Genomic DNA, 19,713 nt, shown 5'->3' with positions numbered 1-19,713 from the left:
AATACACCCGAAACCCAACACAAGCAATTATCGCAAATGTTTTAGTCACTAATATGTATTGTCATTTAATACAGAATGCGGCTTGTTCGTTATTAGGAGTATAAAGGTGAGGTGGTGGTTTCCCGAGCACTTCCGGTGGAGAGAGTGACCTTTGCCCCCTCCGCCTCTCTTCCTTCCTTTCCTGTAGCGGCTCCTCGAGAAGACGTAGCAGTAAGTGCGGCCTGTCCGTGTAATCCTACGGAATCCGGTGTTGTGGCGGGCCCATAGCCGCTGTGTCCCGGTGCTTATGATGGGGGAAGGTCCCCTGTGTATATCCCGGGGGGTATGGTGCCGAGGGGAGGCGGTAGTGGAGTTATATGGGATCTATAAGGCCGGGCCTGATGTAGCTTCAGCCTGCAGGGTACAGCAGGCCAGGCCGAGTACTGAGGCTGTATGAGAGGCGCTGCTGTGTATGAGAGGAGCTGCTCTGTGAGAAGGAGCTGTTTATATGGTTATGGCTGGAAGTAGGCCTGTGTACCTGGGGGAGACTTCATAGGGGCTGTCATGTCTCTGCTACAACATGGACATCCTTCTATTAGGTGTATGTGGGGGGAAAACATGCCCACCAATTTATTAGATCTGTGCACCATTGAATAATAGAGCATGCTGGGCAGTGTGATTGCTACCTTCAGGAAATTATTATTATGATTATTCGGGATTTATATAGAGCCAACAGTTTGTGCAGCACTTTACAACATGAGGGCAGACACTACAATACAAATACAATACTGAGTATGTAGAGGTTGAATCTAATCTCAATCCAGCTCCAACATGGATTCAGCTTCACATGTATTCTGGACCACCTACAACCTGAGGGTTAGCGCTGGTTTACACCATCGCTGTGTGTTTCTACATGTGTTTTGGGTGCATCTGGCTTGTGATAAGTTGTGTTACACACGTTTGTACATTTATGTTCACATTGCATTCCATTGAAGAGAAAAGGGGGGGGGGGGGGGGAAAGCTGTATTAAATACCCATGAAAGTACTGTAACAATGAAAGTTAGACTTATTAGAATACATTCATCTTTCTCCATTTTTATTCTGCATGGGGTTGCTTTACCCCAAATGTAGTTTTTTTTTTTTTTTTTTTGTTTTTTTTTTTAAATGCAGTATTCATTCTTGTAAAAGAAAAGTGAATGTATTAGAATGAGCCAAACTTACATTATTGCTGTGATTTCATGTGTTTTTGTTAAACAGCATGCAGCATTTTTTTCACATGTAAATGTACCTCCAGTGTGAAGAGAAACATTGAAATGCCTTTAAAAAAATAAGAAAAACCATGTAGAAGCAGACTGAACATGGGGCTTTGATGTAACGGAACCCGTAGTGTAGTCATTTTAAATCAGTGTTCCACTCATTTGTCTGTATTGTCAGCTTCAAAAAGTGTAGCTGCTGACTTTTTAATAAACACTTTACCTGTCCAGCGGTGCAGCCACCCCAAGCCTTGATTCTTTCCCTTGTGCCAGCAGCACCAGTGCGGGCACCCAGCTGTGACAGCTTGCACGTTAATGGGCAAGTAATCTTCTGGGACCTGTAATGTGTCCCAGAAGATTGCAGGGAGAGGAGCCGTCGCCTAGGTGGTGCGAGCGTTAGTGGGAGCTGGGTACCTGCACCCCCCCAAAAAGACATGTTGGGTGCCCTTACAGCAGAAGTTCCACTTTTGGGTGAAACTCCGCTTTTAAAGCGGTTGTATAGTTAGATTTTTAATTTTGACCTACACCTGTACGGTTTAGGAGATATTCCCCTCACAATGAGCCACTGACTTCTGCGGCGCATGCACACTGGGGATTCTCGGCTAAAAGTCTGGCAGACGGCAGACCCTGCCGGGAAGAAAACTCACGCATGCGCAGGAGTGACGACATTGCAGCGCCGGAGCTGCGATACCCGGAAGACGCGCCGAGGGTACATGTCAGCTCCCTCAGCGTGGACCAAGTGAGATGCTGGCGCCTTGTTCTAAGGTAAGTATTTCTTAATGAGCTAGTATGCGGTACATACTAGCTCATTATGCCCTTTGCCTTGCTGGTGTAAAAAAAAAACCTGTGTTTACGCCCGCTTTAAAGTTTGTAGGTTAACCGCTTGCTGCCTGCAGTAGTTGTACCGCGAACAGGCAGTAACTCCAGGCAATGTTCCTGTACCTCACAGCCTTTCTTCTAGGTTTGGGATGTGCATGCCATCTGCCAACCCATTCTGTTGGACACTGCATGAGTTTGGCAGCTGATTTCAGCCAATCAGAGTTCTGTTTACATAAACACAGAACTCTGTGTACAGAGAACAGCGATCTGTCTTTTCAGGGACAAATAAGATTGATGGCAAAGTAAAAGCAGCACTTGATTGTCCCTAGATGTTAACCCCTTCCCAGCCAGTGTCAGTAGTCACAGCGTACTGTATTAGTGTGTATCTCAGCCAGCTTTGGCTAGCCTGCCACGCTATCATTCCCTCTACAAGTTGCTGATCAGTGCCATTACCACAGTGTCATAGCTGTGTGTGATTTATATATATATATATATATATATATATATATTATTCAGAATTTGTAGATTCCATCTTTCGCACAAACCAATTAAAGCTGAGTTCCACCCAAAAATGGAATTTCCACTCTTCTGGTCTCCCCCCCCCCCCCCCCAATCCAGTGTCACATTTGGCACCTTTCAGGGATGGGGGGGGGGGGGCCAGAAAAGTGGAAATTCAATTTTTGGGTGGAACTCCGCTTTAATTGGTTTGTGCGAAAGATGGAATCTACAAATTCTGAAAATATATATCCGGTGTCACATTTGGCACCTTTCTGGGGGGGAGGGGGGCAGATACCTGTCTAATACAGGTATTTTGCTCTCCCACTTCTGGGCATAGATACCCGAGCCACCCACAGGTATCTACACCACTGCTGGCGCTTTCTGTCAACCCCACCTCCCACGTCGCTCTCTTCTGGGAGACACAGGTCCCATAAGCCAACAGGGACCAGTGGGATAGCTCAGCGCGAGATGCGCAGTAGGGAACCAAAGCCGCACAGATTCACTTCCTGATTTCCTTACTGAAGATGGTGTCGGCAGCACCTGACAGGCGAGGGATAGATCGGCTTTGGGTGCCGACATTGCGGGCTCCCTGGAAAGGCAAGTGTCCTTATTTTAAAAGTGCAGTATTTGTAGCTGCTGGCAGAATACATTTTTGCCAAAATTATTGAAGAAATTTAGACTCTTACGATACAGTGGTGATCAAATAACACCAAATGTGTTGCATAACTGCGCATTTGCCAGTTAAAATAGCACAATGGTGAATAGCAAAAAAATGGCCTGGTCATGAAGGGGGTAAAACCTGCAGGTCAAGTAGTTAAGGCATCGGCTTTTTGATTCCTTTAGTTTAGTCCCTTCCAACCATGACCTTTTTATATACTATCCTGTTTTAATATTGACCTTGTGTAAGTGGGCACAAGATCCACAGGAAGGGCTTAAAGCGGAGTGAAGTTTAGCAGACCTTACCCATTTGCCCGACTCTTTCTTCCTGTCCAGGTGACAAAAATAAATATTTTTTAAAGCTGCAGGTCCAGGGTGGTGTTTGCCTCTTTAAAAAACCATGCTCTGTATGCTTTGTCTTTTCAGAAATGGCTCCACGTAAGGGTAAGGAAAAGAAGGAAGAACAGGTTATCAGCCTGGGGCCACAAGTGGCTGAAGGAGAAAATGTGTTTGGAGTCTGCCACATCTTCGCCTCCTTCAATGACACCTTTGTGCATGTGACTGATCTGTCTGGCAAGTAAGTGCTGTTTTTTATGTCTTTTGTGGGGAAAGTTAAAAATAATGGCTTTCGCTGTTTCTCACAAGCTTTTGTCTATTTCAGAGAAACAATCTGCCGTGTGACTGGTGGAATGAAGGTCAAGGCTGACAGAGATGAGTCCTCTCCCTATGCCGCTATGTTAGCTGCCCAAGATGTTGCTCAGAGGTGCAAGGAGCTTGGCATCACAGCTCTTCACATCAAGCTGCGTGCCACTGGAGGAAACAGGTAAGGGCTGTGTGAACACGTGCAAATCAATCTGTCATTTTGGGTTTCGGAGCTCTGATGAATAATCTACCCACAAATCCTGGGCATAGAAAAACGCTTTAAGAAAATGCTACTAAGGCCTAGGAAGTGCTGCAAATGGTTCTTAAAAAGAAAGTCGTTCCTTTTCAGGGCAAGATGAATGTTTCCATGAGGAACTCTTAAATCTCGTGTGTTTACTTTGAACATTGATTGTATCATAAATAGTACTTGGTACCTTCTCCAAGTACATATACCCTAATGTCCAAGTCTTGACAAATATGGGCTGTGATTTCTTACTTGGTAATGAGGTTTCCACCTCAAGTTTTGGGTTAGAAGAACCACATTCTTTCATGGTATAGAGATCTGATTACACCCGAAGGATCCTTAGGTGCTGACAAATTGATCACCCTGGAGTTGGAAAGGGGATTTTTTTTTTTTTTTGGGCTGGAGTTATGTTTTGGTATCTTCTCATCTTCGACATTACTAAAAGGTGCACGTTGTGTTAATGCCTTAAAGTGGTTGTAAACCCTATTGAAACATTTAAAACCTGCAAGACAAAGGCATACTAGCTCATTATGAATTAATCACCTGAGATCAAATCTCTGGTGCTGTGATAGGCTGGAGTTGCGATGATTTCACTCCTGCGCAGTAGCCGCCTTGAACGGCACAGTACAACTGAAGCAGCGGCACTTACGTGCCATTGCTTCAGTTGGCTTAAGTGCACATGTGCTGATTATTTATTCAGGATTTATATAGCGCCAACAGTTTGCGCATCGCTTTACAACATGAGGGCAGACATTACAGCTACATTACACTTTGGTACAAGAGGAATCTGAGGGCCCTGCTCATTAGAGCTTACAATCTAAAAAGATGACGTCGGCAAATACAGGGATATCTCCTAAGCCGTGCAGGTTTAGCAGATATCCAGTGCATCTACAGGTAAGCCCGGTTATAGGCTTGCCTGTAGTTTAAAGTTAAGGGTTTACAACTACTTTAATGGGCCATGCACACTGGCTTGTGCCTTTGGCAGAAAAAAATGCTCACTTTTTGTTTGTTTTTTTTGTACATGCGTTTAGGCACATTTAGCTTTTAGTTTTTTCTGCCAGAAAACTCAAAACAAAACTGAAGTGGTGGTTTTGTTTTCCTGAGCTTAAACTATGCCTCCAAACATCCTAACGTGCATGAAACGTAGGATAACGAGCTGCTTCTACAGGCACTCTCTCCCGTTGAGTGCCCCAACAGCAAGCAGCTTCCTATGGGGGCACCTGAGCCAAGCTGTTCAGACAGGGAGCTGCAGCTCTTTAAGTCTTATGTCCACAATGTCAGTTAACTTGTTCAAACTTCCAATGTTTTGCACCAATGATGACAATATGCACGTCGGCTGTGTGTATCTGACCTTACCTGCTGCCTTGAATAGTTTTTTTTTTTTTTTTTTTCCTTACTATTGCTGAATAAATTTGGGATCAGGCACACTATCAGCGGTGACCTGTGTTATTTCACACTGGATAAACGCAGGTCACTACTATGTCTTAGAGAAGCAATAGTTTACTGTGTGTCCCATTCACAGCGCAAAGCATATGTGAGCTGTAGTAAAATGCATGCTGCATTTATCCATAGGACACTGGATGGCACTGTAGTAAGGTCAAACGTCGCATTTAATTTTCACCACACTGCTGTGCAGATCACATGTGATGTCTGTGCAGTGCAAATTCAGCCATACAGATTGGCTAAATTTGCACCAAAATTGAGCAGGACCCTTTATTTTTGTCCCACCAGAATCGGATCGCATGGGTTTTCATACCCTTGCCACCTGATTCCTGCCTGAATTCAGTTCGCAATGGGAGCCAATCTGGGGGTGTCATTAACTTTCTATTGACACCCACAGCAGTTAGCATAGGGCAGTGTGAACTGCCCACAAGATCTTTGCCATATGGGAACCCACACTGGAATCAAGCTGGTGGGAACAGACACTGAAACCTGTTAGCCATGCAATGTGCTGAAAAGCACCAAAGTATATATTGCCTGTATACCATGGATCTTCCAAACGTATATTCAGTGTTTTTATATACGTACTAGTGTGGACATATTTGAAAACCTTTTATGCTACACTTTCTTTATTCCCTGCTCTGTTTAGTTATGGATAGTGAATCTGCTGCGCTATCGAGCACCAAAAGTTTTTTTTTTATCCTGCTAAAATGTATCAAAAGTGGCAAAAAAAACAAAACAGGCTGTTATTTAGCAGATGTTAATTACAGTTCCAGTGATGACTAAATGACCTGAGCAATATAATGAAAATCCAGGTGTTTTGATCCTTCATACATAAGGAGCTGTGCTCATGAGTTCATACGTGTAAAAAAATGTGTGGTGTTTAGCATTTCATATATAACCTTTTTTTTTTTTTTTTTTTTTTTTTTCAGGACCAAGACCCCTGGCCCTGGTGCCCAGTCCGCACTTAGAGCCCTAGCTCGTTCAGGCATGAAAATTGGTCGCATTGGTAAGAGCATAACATCTCCCCATTAAAGCGGTTGTATACCCGCTGAATTATTTATTTTGCTCACCTGCAAAGCAAAAGGCATAATGAGCTAGTATGCACCGCATACTAGCTCATTATGAAATACTTACCTTAGAACGAGGCCCTGACATGTTCCCTCAGCGTTTCTTCCGGGTATCGCGGCTCCGGCGCTGTGAGTGGCCGGAGCCGTGATATAGTCATGCATGCGCGGGAGATTTCTCTCCGGCAGGGTCCGGCGTCTGTCGGGCTTCCAGCCGGGAATCCCCTGTGCACATGCGGCGCATTGTGGGGGTAATGTCTCCTAAACCGTACAGGTTTAGGAGATCCCCCCCCCCTACAGCTAAGCCTTATAGGCTTTCCTGTAGGTAAAAGTCCCCAATTTGACTATACAACCATTTTAAATGTATTGTCTTGAACTTGCTGTTCCTGAGTATTGTCCTAAATCTTTGAAGCCACCTACATTGCTTGTAAATTGGATATGACAAATAATGCAGTCGTCCCTTCCTCCAAGCTCTAAGAACTAGCACTATATATTTTCTATATACATATAGTCTAGGTAATGGAAATGATACATTAATAGCTGATCACGGTCTGAAAGATGTTAGGTGACCTAGTTGCAGCTTAATTATGGTTGCACATGTGCTGGTTTTATCAGCTGCTAAATGGGGCGCTAGAAGCAGTCGGATACTTTGACAAATTTTTGTGCACCACAGTTCTGCTCCTTTAGTTGCTTTCTGAGTGATATTGATAACGGGGAGAATAGAGCCTGGCTGTAATTAACATGAAAGTTGTGGATACCTGAAACTCAAGATCTCATTTTCAGTTACTTTTATGCATACAACAAAATCATTCAATGATTTCCCCATTACAGCATCTACCAAAACCTGAAACGCCAGTCTTGTGTGGATTGAGCTTTTATTGAACAGTTGGCTGCAAACTGGGAGCCCTAAATAAGGTTGTTGCTGATGTGATCCCTGAATCCATATTTTTACAGTTCCACTTGATCAGTTGAACAATTCAAATTTAATTTGCTGTGGCTTCAAAGTTCACTAGTGTCAAATTTGGCTAAACCATCTCCTTTTCATGACTGCTTTCCCTAAAACCAGTGATGTATTTAGACAGAATGTTTCCTTGAGGCATGAAGGGCCAAAAACTTCTGAAAGCCATTTGCAAGTATCCAAATATTGTTGCAATACTAGTGCTCTGAGGAACTCTGCTCTCTTCCTCTGCTGACAGTGATCAGGGTGATAATGTTGCTTCTACGTTTTATATAGTAACCCCAGTGAGCCATCCTAGTACAGGAAGTGTTATTGACAAGGTTACCAGGTGAAAAATAAAAGGGAAAACAAAAGCGGCCATGGAATAAATGGTATCCTTCACTCCCCCTGAACCTGTTATGTACAAAGCTGTGGCTGAGAGGAACAGTGGAGCTGCTCATTGGCCAGCTTTGCATGAACAGAAGTTCTTTTGACCCTTAGTCATTAGGGCCAGTTAACACCCGTGCAATATGTTATTTTATGCGCATTACTATTGAATGCTATAAAATGTGTACGTTTTTTTAAAGTACATCAAAAATGTAGTTTTTTTTTTTTTCTCATACTTAAAAGGCACAGTTGTGAACGTGACTTTAGTCTAACTGGTACAAGGATTTCAGGACAAGTGTTTTCTGTATTTCTTCCGCTTTTCTTAAAGCATAACTCCACCCAACCAAATGTTGTTTGGATTGAGCAGAGAAGGGTTAGAACCTGCTTTACAAAAAGATGCCAATTTAGAACTAGCTTTTGCAGGTGCACATGAAAGGGCTTTGCACATCTAATACAATTTCCCGGCACATTTGCCTGCCAGCCTGCAGAAAAACTAACGCTTATTAAAAATACAGGTTTTAGTTGCACAAATTTTGCAAATATGTTGCAGTGCTTGGGCTTCTGTGTATACTGTGGTTTTAACTAGAGTCCTAGTTGGCGCATATATAGCAATGGATAAATTTAAGGGCAGGTATGCCTGAAGGGAGTGGACTCCTCCTTTAAAGGCGCAGGGACACATTAGGCACTCTGCAAGAGCACAGTGGCAAAACCTCAGGTTTTTATTGCTTTTTCTGGCCCCATTGGTGGATTTCACTTCACATGCTGTCTCCAGTGACATGGAGTCACTTGAGTAAGAAGTGATGGTAAAATGTAATATAAATCTTGATGTACATTTAAAACAGGGCTCGACAAAACCCGGGCGCCAGGTCGCATTTGCGACTAGAATTAGCGAACTGGCGCCTGGGGCAGCACAGCTGGGGGTATGCTGTCTCCGCGGACCCCCGCGGCGCGATCGCGTCGGGCCGCGCCGCCGCCGGCCGGTAATTTAGCCCCCGGCTTTGAGGCCTTCTACGATCCTATGGTTCGTTCTGTAATCTGGCGCCCTCTTGTGGTGGCCGTTGGAATTACAACCAGCAATGCTAATGGATGCAATGCTAATTTTCCCTGCCTGCCAGCCTATGTTCCTTCCCTTTACTCAAAACCCCTAAAAATTATATATATATTTTATTCTAACACCCTAAAGAATAAAATGGTGGTCGTTGCAATACTGTCTGTCACACCGTATTTGCACAGCGGACTTACAAGCGCACTTTTTTGGGGAAAATGTATTTAATAAAAAAAAAAAAAAATAAGACAACAGTAAAGTTAGCCCAATTTTTTTTAATATTGTGAAAGATAATGTTGCGTCGAGTAAATCGATACCAAACATGTCATGCTTCAAAATTGCGCCCGCTCATGGAATGGCGACAAACTTTTACCCTTTAAAATCTCCATAGGCGACATTTAAAAAAATTCTACAGGTTGCACTTTTTAAGTTACAGAGGGGGTCTGGGGCTAGAATTATTGCTCTAACTCTACCGATCGCAGCGATACCTCACGTGTGATTTTAACACCGCTTTCATATATGCGTTTGCTTCTGCACGCAAGCTTGGCGGGACAGGGCGCGTTTAAAATATTTTTTTTATTATTTTAACTTTTATTTTTATTTTTTCCACTGTTCTTTTAAAAAAATAAAAATAAAAATGTGTGTCACTTTTATTCCTATTACAAGGAATGTAAAAATGCCTTGTAATAGAAAAAAGCATGACAGGTCCTCTTGTATATGAAATCTGGGGTCAGAGAGACCTCACATCTCATATTTACACAAAAATGCAATTTTAGGCTAGGTTCACATTGCTGCGATGCGGGAACGCCGCGAATCCGCAGCGTTTTCCCGCATCGCATACCTCCCGCCGGCAGTTCACACTGCCCTATGCGGACGGCTGGGGGTGTCAATGTTATGTTAATGACACCCCCAGATCCGTCGGCATATCGCAGTGCGATCTGCCAACTCGCACAGGAATCGGATCGCATGGTGTGAACCCCCATGCGATCCGATTCCGTTGCGGACCCAAAAAAGGGTCCCGTGCGAGTTTGCTGCGGGACCGCTGCGAGTTCAGCCATACTATCTGTATGGCTGAACTCGCAGCGCTACGGAGATCGGATGTGATTTGCGGTGCGAATCACATCCGGTTCTCCCCCCGCAGCGGTGTGAACCCAGCCTAAAAAAAATTTGTCATTTGAAAAAAATAAATAAAATGTCCCTCTAAGAGCTATGGGCAATGACTTGGAGACAGGTGAGGGGCTTGGGGCTATCTTCCCCTCACTCGTCTCCATGTCAGGCCAGGGACAGGTCCAGATCGCCGTCACTGACCCGGCTCCTAACTTTTTTAGCTGGCTCCTAGATTCCAAGCAAATTTGTCAACCCCTGATTTAAAACCTTTTTTAGAAAGGGATTAGAAGGGGAGGGGGTTTGGGTTTTTGTTGCGATCCTGTCCTGTTGGAGACAAAGTGAAAGGCTGTTAAGCCAGAAGGAAAAGAAACAACACAAACTTCTTCCATTATCCAAAATTTAAAAGGGAAAAAAATTACTCTGGAGTTTGTTTTATTTGCACAAGAGAACATTCTAAAGGTGTATTTGAAGTGTGCTCTCTCAGGACTGCCTGTCTGAACAGGAAAATAGTGAAACTGAAGTGGTGGTAGGATGGGGAGAGATTTTTGCTTGCAATATGGGCAAATGATCATGGTCTGTAAATCGTCCCAAAATGTTAGGTTGCTACTATTTGCATACTTGTAAAGGTTATATTTGATTTAAATGCTGATCAGTATATGTTGCAAAGTGTAATTTTCTAATGGTGACTTTTTTTTTTCCACCTGGTTTCAGAGGACGTGACCCCCATCCCTTCAGACAGCACCCGCAGAAAGGGCGGTCGCCGTGGTCGTCGTCTGTAGTTCTCCTGCTTTGTCTTTCAGTTGTTAATAAAATAATTAGACCAAAGATGCTTCTGTTTGATCTTTACTTCAAATTGTAACCCATGCACACTGGCTTAAAAATTGCTGCTTCTACAGGAGTTGTTTTGCCTGTAAAAGCAGCTCAATGTTGTGTGTCCGTGCACATTAGGAAGGTTAGAGGGGGGGGGAGACATTCTGGTTTGCGTTTCTGATTGGCGCTTTCTGGCAGAAAAAAAGCTAAACTGTACAAAAATGCTCTAATGAACTTATTTTTTTTTTTTTCTCCTTGTGACAGTTTGATTAGAATTCCAAAGTGATATAAAGGGGAAGTCCAGCTTGGGCTGCTTTGGGCTTCTATGAGTCACAGGAGTGCAATTTTGTTTTGGAGTCGGCTCTCTGCTGATATGACAGTAATCAGCCCAGGCACAGTTTCATCACGACTAAAGTCTGGATCTGCCAGTTGCCTGGACTTATGCCTGTCTTAGCCGCTCTGAGAGCCTGAGACTGTCTTTCCCCACCCCCCTCCACAGCTCAGCTGGAGGAGCAGAACTGAGAAATGCTGATTGACAGTCAGCAGCTCTCTGCTCGGAGCTGAGAGAACCGAGCCATCAGCGATGTTGGATCACTCTGTTCTGTGTATTGGTGCCGAGGGACAGATGCAGCATCCACCTAGGGAAGCATGATGGGGGGGGGGGGGGGTGTACTCATTTTAATTCATTTCGACTTGTTAAATATATAATTTGAAAGTGTTTTCTGTTATCAGGTTTAAGGATTTCAAGCTTCAGCTTTCTGCCTCATAAGGTGTGCTGCGAACAGCCCTGAAGCAGTTGGGCTAGGTTTGTACCTGTGCGGCTGCGTGTCAGCGCCCTACCTGCAGAAACGCAGAGAAAGAAGTCCCGGACACTTAGTGCTATACATAAATTGTGCATTGACTTGTTGCTGTGTATGCACAGCCTATGGTGGAGTGTCCACTGTCGGCAGTTTATGTTCAAATGTGAGTCTTGCGACATGACACTGCGCAGGTAAACGGCCTCCAGTCTGGGCCAATTCTATCATCCCTCTCCTACATGTAAAAAAAAAAACTTTCTAAAAACCCAATTTAGGCCCTAGAGAATAAAATGGTGGGTGTTTGGATATGTCACATGGTATTTGTGCAGCAGTTTTCAAATGCAATTTTTTGGGAAATCTTATTTGTTTTGGATAAAAAAAAAAATTGAATCCCCAATTTCTGGAAAAATGTATAAGTGATCTGCCGAGTAAATGGATTTCAAGCATGTCACGCTTTAAAATTGCGCCTGCCCGTGGAACGGCACTAAACTATGGTGCATAAAAAATCTCCCCAGGTGACAATTACAGGTTACCAGTTTAGAATTAGAGGAGATCTGGAGATACTTATTGCTCTGACATTTGTGGTGATACCTTGTGTGATGCGATCTTTGTTTACGTTTGTGTACAAGCAGTGTGGGGGAGCTTTACTTTATTTTTTTACATTTGGCTTTTTTTTTTTTTTCCTCATTTAACTTTCCTTGTGATAGTATGGGCTGTGACGGGTTGTCTTTATGCAGAGATCTGGGGTCTATTAGAACCCAATCTCTTCTGTGGCCTCCAGTGTAGCCGATCAGACAGATCGGTCTGATCAGCTGCTATACTGGCTGGCAATGGATTTGAAACGGAAAGTGACAGAATCCTCATCCAGTTTTCTGATGTCACAACATAGTTCCTCTCAGTGTCCCAGGAACCAATTACTTGGGAGAGCCCCTTTAAAGGCGGAGGGGGGTGGGACCTCCCTTCTGCCACCTGTAAAAGTAATCACTCTTCCGATCCATTATGCCGTAAGGGATAGATACGGTATGGACTCAGCTACTTCTCCAAGCCCACAACCATGGAACGACTCCTAGAAAGACTGCGAGGGTCTTGGTCCTCTTCTCCCTTGAAATTTTTATTTTTTATTTTTTTTGGATGAAATCATTTAGGATAAACTTACGTTTCATGTTCTTGACCTCTTCTGCCACTTTCCCCAACAACTCCATAATAATCTGACTGTCGCTGGAAAAAGAAGCTGAAATTCAAAGAGGAAGAGCAATTCAGTGTAATAGAGGGGGCTTTTGGGACTTTAAATGAGAAGCACAGTAATATGCATCTCCATCCCTGTTCAAGTACATAGAAAAAAAAAGGGTCGGGACTTTAAATGAGGTGTCTATTGTAGCTAATTGAAGGAGTCAAAGTAAAACAAACAAGTATTTGCCATGATTAAGTAGGTACATGGCAGACAATATATGCAATAATGGCACATAGTGTAACCAATCATGTATCCAAAAACCTTCATATTAAAAACATGAATAGAATATACAATAGTATTGTCCTCAATCATAATATAGCAGTTATAATCCACGGCATTGCCTGAATCCAAAGACAATGTAAGTATGCATTGCATCTAGGTTAGGCCCGATGCGTTTCATGGGATCTATCCAATCATCAGGGGCGGATGCACGATACATCTAAAAAAAAAAATAGGTAAATATGTTAACATCAACCATTCATGTTCAAAAAATGAACATGCATACAGGGAGGATAAGGTGGTCATCCCTGTAAAACTCGCGTATTTGCTTAGTGTGAAACAAACACTGCCGGGGTGCTAGGGCCGAGAGGAATGCCTGTTCCGGAAGCTGTGGTAGCAGGGTACAATAGGAACACAGGGAACATAAGTATGGGCATAATGCAGAGTGTATGGAACAATGTAACCAAGGGGCTCCATTCCGTGGAACAATAAAAAACAAATACCCTAAATGGTGCTAAAGATATACAAATGTGAACTAAACAAAGAAAGGAGCCCAACTAAAATGGGTGTGAACTGATCTCAAAACAGCATAGATCCCCAGAAAATATAATAAAATCCTGGGATTAAAACCTTATATGAAATAAGTGTGAAAGTGGTAGTTACCTAATGTTGCCGATATAGGAGTAAAAGCCAGCAGTGTCTGGTACAGACTGCACAAGAAGTGTATCAGTCAGAGGACTGACTATGAATGAAAGAAGTATATTTAAATGCTCTGTGTAATGAGCAGACCCCGCCCAATGGGCGTGTATACCAATAGTGACAGGTGCAGGTTGCACAGATTATGTGTCAATGTGAGAACCCTGTGTAACAAGCGGACCCTACCCAGCCTCACACAAGGCATGACACTTAGAACTTCAGTGTATAGCCATATCCGTTGAGGGGATCCTGCAGGAGAGTCTTAGGAATACACTGGCCAGGGTGTTTTGGCAATATGCACATCTGATCTTTCAGATGAGGTCCACAAGATCTGGTAAGCCTGCATCTTAAATGAAGTGGTGGTGTCACAATCTGGAGACCTTTTGGTGATTCAATGCACTCTATTGCCATCCTATTACTTATGAGGACTTTATGTATTATGAGGTAATTTGGTTTTTGCAATACGAGCTATTTTAACCATTTCAATACAGGGCACTTTCGCCCATTCTTGCCCAGGACAATTTTCAGCTGTCACACTTTGAATGATGATTGCTCGGTCATGCAACACTGTACCCAAACTAAATTTTTAACATTTTCTTCCCACAAATAGAGCTTTTTTTTGGTGGTATTTGATCACTTCTGGGGTTTTTATTTTTTGCTAACAAACTAAAAAAGTCCCAAATTTTTGGAAAAACATTTTCTTAGTATTTGTCATAAATCTTTGTTTTCCCCTTCACTAACGGGCACTGATATGTAGAGTTGATGGGCACCAATAGGCAGCACTGACAGGCTGTGATGGGCACAGACAGGTGGCACTTATTGGTGGTACTGATTGGCACTGACAAGTGGCATTGATGGGCAGCACTGCTGAGGTACTGAGAGATTACTGATGGGTGTTACTGGTGGGCAATGGCTGATAATCAATGTGCTGCCCGCACACCCTCCCCCCCCCCCCCCAACAGGGAGAGGTGCTGATTGGCTCTCCCTGTCAGGGCGAACCAGGAAATGTTTACCGGCATTTCCTGATTCACGCGATGATGAGCTGTGATTGGTCACAGCTGATCAAGTGATAAGCCTCTGACAGAGACTCCTTATCACGATCGGAGATGCGGCGTGTCACAGTGACACGCAGTGCTGCATGCCCCGAAAATGTTATCCTTCTGGATGTCATGATGCCCAGTCAATATAACAGAACCTCTTCCCGGCCGTCATTCTGCATACGGTGGACGGGAAGTTAAAGAAAGAAAAAAAATCCTGACTCTTTGTGAGTCGGATTCAAGCAGCTGGGGTGTGCAGTACTGCATTTGGCCAGAGGTGCGGGGGCATCGGTGAAGCTAAAACACTCCATTCCCGAGTGTCTCCGGCACCCCCGCACAGCTGGCCACATGAGGTACTGCATAGATGAGCAGTGGCTGTGGAACAGATTAACTGAGTTTATTTCTTAAGGGGAAACACTTTGATTTATGACTGTTTGTGCGACAAATTATGCTCGTAATCCAAGGTATTACTGTATCTGCACTTGGATGCACACTGGTGCTAATCACTGCATTATGTGATATATGTTGACACTGAGATTTACAATGTTTTGTTATATTTGAGTAATTTACTCACTCGATTCTAGTATGGCTTTATTTCTCTTTACTCATTGCCCACCTGTGATAATATCTTGCAGGATTGCCGCTGATTTTTAGAAATTATTTTCTACTGTTATTCCAAGGGCAGTTTAAAGTAGAGATAATATTTATGCAAATGAAGCTGGAGATTTGGTCAGCATCAATGGTGTCCTTTAAAGTGGAAACAAAAAATCCCAGCATCTACAGCCACCAACACACTGACCTATCTAGCCCTGTAAAGAAAAAAAAAAATCAGTATACATTTTCTGCAGGCGATGCGACATGATCTCCAGCGGTGGAAGCTCTGCTGAGTACACGTGTGACGATGGCTGTGACATGAATGGGAAGTGACGTCACCCATAGTTACTATGGGGCTTTCGTTGACGGACGTGTCCTCTGCAGCCGCCTCCATAGTGAATTTGTGGCTGCCAGCTTAACGTGGGATCCGAGCTTCCACCGCTGGAAATCAGGGTTTTTTTTTGTTTTTTTTCAGGGCTAGGTAGGTTAGTGTTAGAATGTTGGTGGCTATATATGCAGGGATTTAACTTCTGAGAAATACAGGCAGACTTTTATTCATCACTCCATACCACCAGAGAGGCGTGTGATTGGCCTCAGATTTATTCTGCAGCAGGACAATGACCCCTAACATGCAGCCAATGCCATTAAGAACTATCTTTAGTGTAAAAAAAAGAACATGGAATTCTGGAAGTGATGGTTTGGCCCCCCACAGAGCCCTGATCTCAACATCGACTCTGTCTGGGTTTACATTAAGAAAAGGATTTGAGGCAGCCTACATCCACAGATGTAGTTATTTCTCCAAGATTAGAAAATAAAGTATTATGTTTCACCACATGATGGCAGTGTGGATACAAAATAATTTGTATTCTAACGATAGATTGGAAAGTTATTTGTATACCAGAACATGGACTTTATAGGCACACCCGTACAAATAAGATAGAAAAATAAATTTTTTATTTAAATATGATTAAGAAACAACATTGTTGACATACATATTAAAAACATAACATGATTAGACTTTATACACCACCTCCATAACCAATAATTACCACAGTACTAAGATCAAGGATGATTCAGCTTAAGTAATAGTATTGGAAAAGAGGATGGTTGGTGGCAGAGGCGTAATGGAAAAGACTCTACATGTTGCTTCCCTTTAATCGCTTCTTCAGGAGTTTGAAATCTAATGTACATAAAAACAGAAACAGACAATGAATTTAAACATCAAGATAAAATATAGCTATTTAACCTGTGCAAAAATCCTACCAAGTAGTGTAGAATGAGCGGCGTTAAATACTCAGTGAATATGCGAATAATACACAATCTTAACTCAAATGTATCCAATAAAGTATACACATAACAGAAAATAACATTGATTGTTACCACTTTAAGCTATAATAGCAACACCCTGTGAAGTGAATAGTTGCAATAGATTCTATGAATAAGTAAATAAAGTGTCCAGTTTTAAAACACAAAGTCCAACGTTCATTAAATAGTGACCAGTGAATCAATTATAATTATAATTCATAAAGACTTCCAGAAACACTCCACCACACCACTGTGACTTCAATCCCCTTATGTGCACACACTCACTGGCTGATTATGCCTCACACTGCCGCGTTTGGCTATAAACACTTAAACCCTCTTTTCACAGGGATGAAGAGTGACAGATCTTCAGGTGTCAATCAGAGGCAAATGCACAGCTCCCAATTAATCCACACACTCCACAGGTAAATGAAAAAAAAAACACAGCCTCCGATAGTGTAAAATCTTCACACACTTTAATCTCATAAAATTTCACTGCATTGCACTCACATGTGGAATATCAAAGGCAAACCTAAAATAAATTGCACAGCACTCCAAGACCAAAGTAGCTGTCAGCGTGAGAAGAAAAATAACGATTACCGATCCTCTGTTTACATCACGTGATCAGCTGTCATTGGCTGATCTGAGATCGGATCTGTGATCACCCGAGTCTCATTGACTCAGGTGAGCACAGCGCGCACCCTTCAGGGAGGTGTGGCCAGCTTTGAAAGGGGAGGACGTCAATAGACGGCCTACCGGCAATGCAGATTTGCGCTGTAGCTGCCATTTGGCTATCGCACGGATCTGAAGGACACACACACAGGAACAAGAACTGGCTGCAGGGACGCATATAACTTAAATAAATGTAATCCAACAAACTAGGTAACATAGGTAGGTAAAAACATACTACCTTTGTTACTAAATAACAAAGGTAGTATGGGCAGGGCACCTGGCAGAAGAATCCACCAATCCCAGACTTTGTATGCCTTAACTGAACTGTATAAATCTAAAGATAAATATATACATCTGCATATAAAGAGCCCAAAACGCATTGCATATAAACTAACTGCATATACCGGCCAGAGAGGGATTAATACAAGGGATTGCAAAAAATGTGCTTACCTAGGTCTCCTCAATATTGCTCAAGATGGGAGTAACCACCAGAAACGAATCATACAGTCTCGTAACCATTCAAAAATAGTAAGCACATAGGATGGTAGCATATGGTTAAAAAAAAAATTCCCACTTTGGGCTATCCTTGTTTTATATCCGAAATGAACAACAAAGTCCTGTGGGGGTCCAAGAGCCTTAAGGCTGAAAAGAGAGGAATGAAAAATAATTAAGTAATAAGTAAGCGCAGGGTATATAAATTTCTCCAGACCCGGCCGTATTCAAAGGCAGCAGATGCAATTTGGGAAGGCAACCTACCTAGTGCTGGTGGATAAAGTAGTAAAGCTTCCAGAGTGGGGCTGTCTCTGGCCAGGAAGCACTATGTCCAACTTTATATACATCCCGACTGGACGTGCGTAATACCCGAAATCGAAAATGACGTCACCCAGACCGGCCGCAAACTACCGCGCGTGCGTCCAACCCTGCAACGGGAGCAGAGAGGGACCAATTCTCACAGATAGAACGGACCCCCTATAACACCACAATCAAACCACGACAAAGGATCAATGATCACGTGTACTATTCAGCAAATGGCAAAATGCTCACTCCGGTGAGCCAAAATTAGGATCTATACCACAGATTTGACACGTCCTTTGTCTCATTTATTGTTCTGGCTGCTGTCCCCAAATACACAAGGGGAGGAGAATGGGATAGACGAATTCTCCAAAAGGAGACTCTATGGATCGAGCGCCTTGCCGCTACATATGCTCCAGGAATCAACAAAACTTAATCTTATAAGCCATTTCTATAATCACACTTGTAATGCTGGGTTGATGTACCTCTTTATTGGACCACTATTTGTTTTTGATAGTTAGATCTAATTTGTCTTTGATAGCCAGTCTTAATTTGATTATGATTAATGGATGATCGGTGTTGGTACTGTTTCTTTGAGAAGTCTCTTTCTTCTTCCCCTATCGCTAGTTATATGTATGCTTATTATCCAGACACATTCTGGATGTCCCCGTGCAGTGGTTTGTCTCATTTAACTGGCCTTATTCTTCAAATGTACCCCCTGTAGTGTTATTGATGCATTGCTATAAAGATGTCTTCATCTATGTTGTCCCTGCTTTACTAACGGACAGTATGCTTTTCTTATAATACCAAGTATAAATATTTTTATCTGCACCTTTGTGTGTTTGCTATCATACATGTCATTCTGTTTGTTGTCCCTTCCCCTTTGCAGCCCGCATTTCAGTTGCCTTCGGTGTTGGAGGCTGCACCCAGAGGTGCGCCGCGGCTGGCCGGACTGTGTAGCGGGAGGCTCCATCCACCCTCGAGACAATTCCCCATCCTCATACTTGCCCCTCAGCTTGTCTGGTGTCTTCTGGGAGCGCTCGTGGCGGCAGCGGCCTTGTACAGCCTAGTGGAGCCTGCCGGGAGCCGCTCTTTCCTACACAGCTACCCCGCAGATTATGGATCCTGCTGCCCCCACCACCCTCATCATACATCCACCTCCCTGTAGTGGTGTGTTGACCGTTGGGGATTGTCTGTGTGGGCCGGTGGAGGTGCTTGGTGGTTCTGCTACCTCTTGGACTGGGCTGCCCTCCTCTGGGCCTCTCCTGACCACACTCCCTGCCCACCACCCATATTAGACTTCTCTCCCTGGGTGTCCGGGGTGTGGTGAGGGGCTGAGGGCGTTTGCTGCCTGCCTGGGCTGTGCTCTCCCAGGCTCATCACCTGCTACCCCTTGGGCCACCCCTGCTGCTGCCTGAATATTGCTCTAGGCACATACTTCTCCTCTGCTGGGGCCTCCTCTAGAGCCTCGCCAGATGTACCCCACTT

General features: G+C 43.5%; 1 protein-coding gene across 1 annotated transcript; it reads left to right on the top strand.

Moving 5' to 3' along the window:
* Positions 1 to 60: 60 nt before the first annotated feature.
* Positions 61 to 10,900, top strand: RPS14 (ribosomal protein S14). Its single transcript, XM_077468303.1, has 5 exons — positions 61 to 210; positions 3,633 to 3,783; positions 3,868 to 4,029; positions 6,465 to 6,541; positions 10,787 to 10,900. Exons 2-5 carry the CDS (start codon positions 3,635 to 3,637, stop codon positions 10,852 to 10,854), a joined length of 456 nt encoding a protein of 151 aa, XP_077324429.1. The 5' UTR covers positions 61 to 210; positions 3,633 to 3,634; the 3' UTR covers positions 10,855 to 10,900.
* The last annotated feature ends 8,813 nt before the right edge of the window (positions 10,901 to 19,713 follow it).

The sequence above is a fragment of the Lithobates pipiens genome, unplaced genomic scaffold (assembly GCF_037356315.1).
Source record: "Lithobates pipiens isolate NorthernLeopardFrog02 unplaced genomic scaffold, aLitPip1_a1.2 Scaffold_8, whole genome shotgun sequence".
Taxonomy (NCBI): Eukaryota; Metazoa; Chordata; class Amphibia; order Anura; family Ranidae; genus Lithobates; species Lithobates pipiens.
Note: the sequence above shows the minus strand (reverse complement) of the source record. Positions and strands in the feature narration are given on the sequence as shown.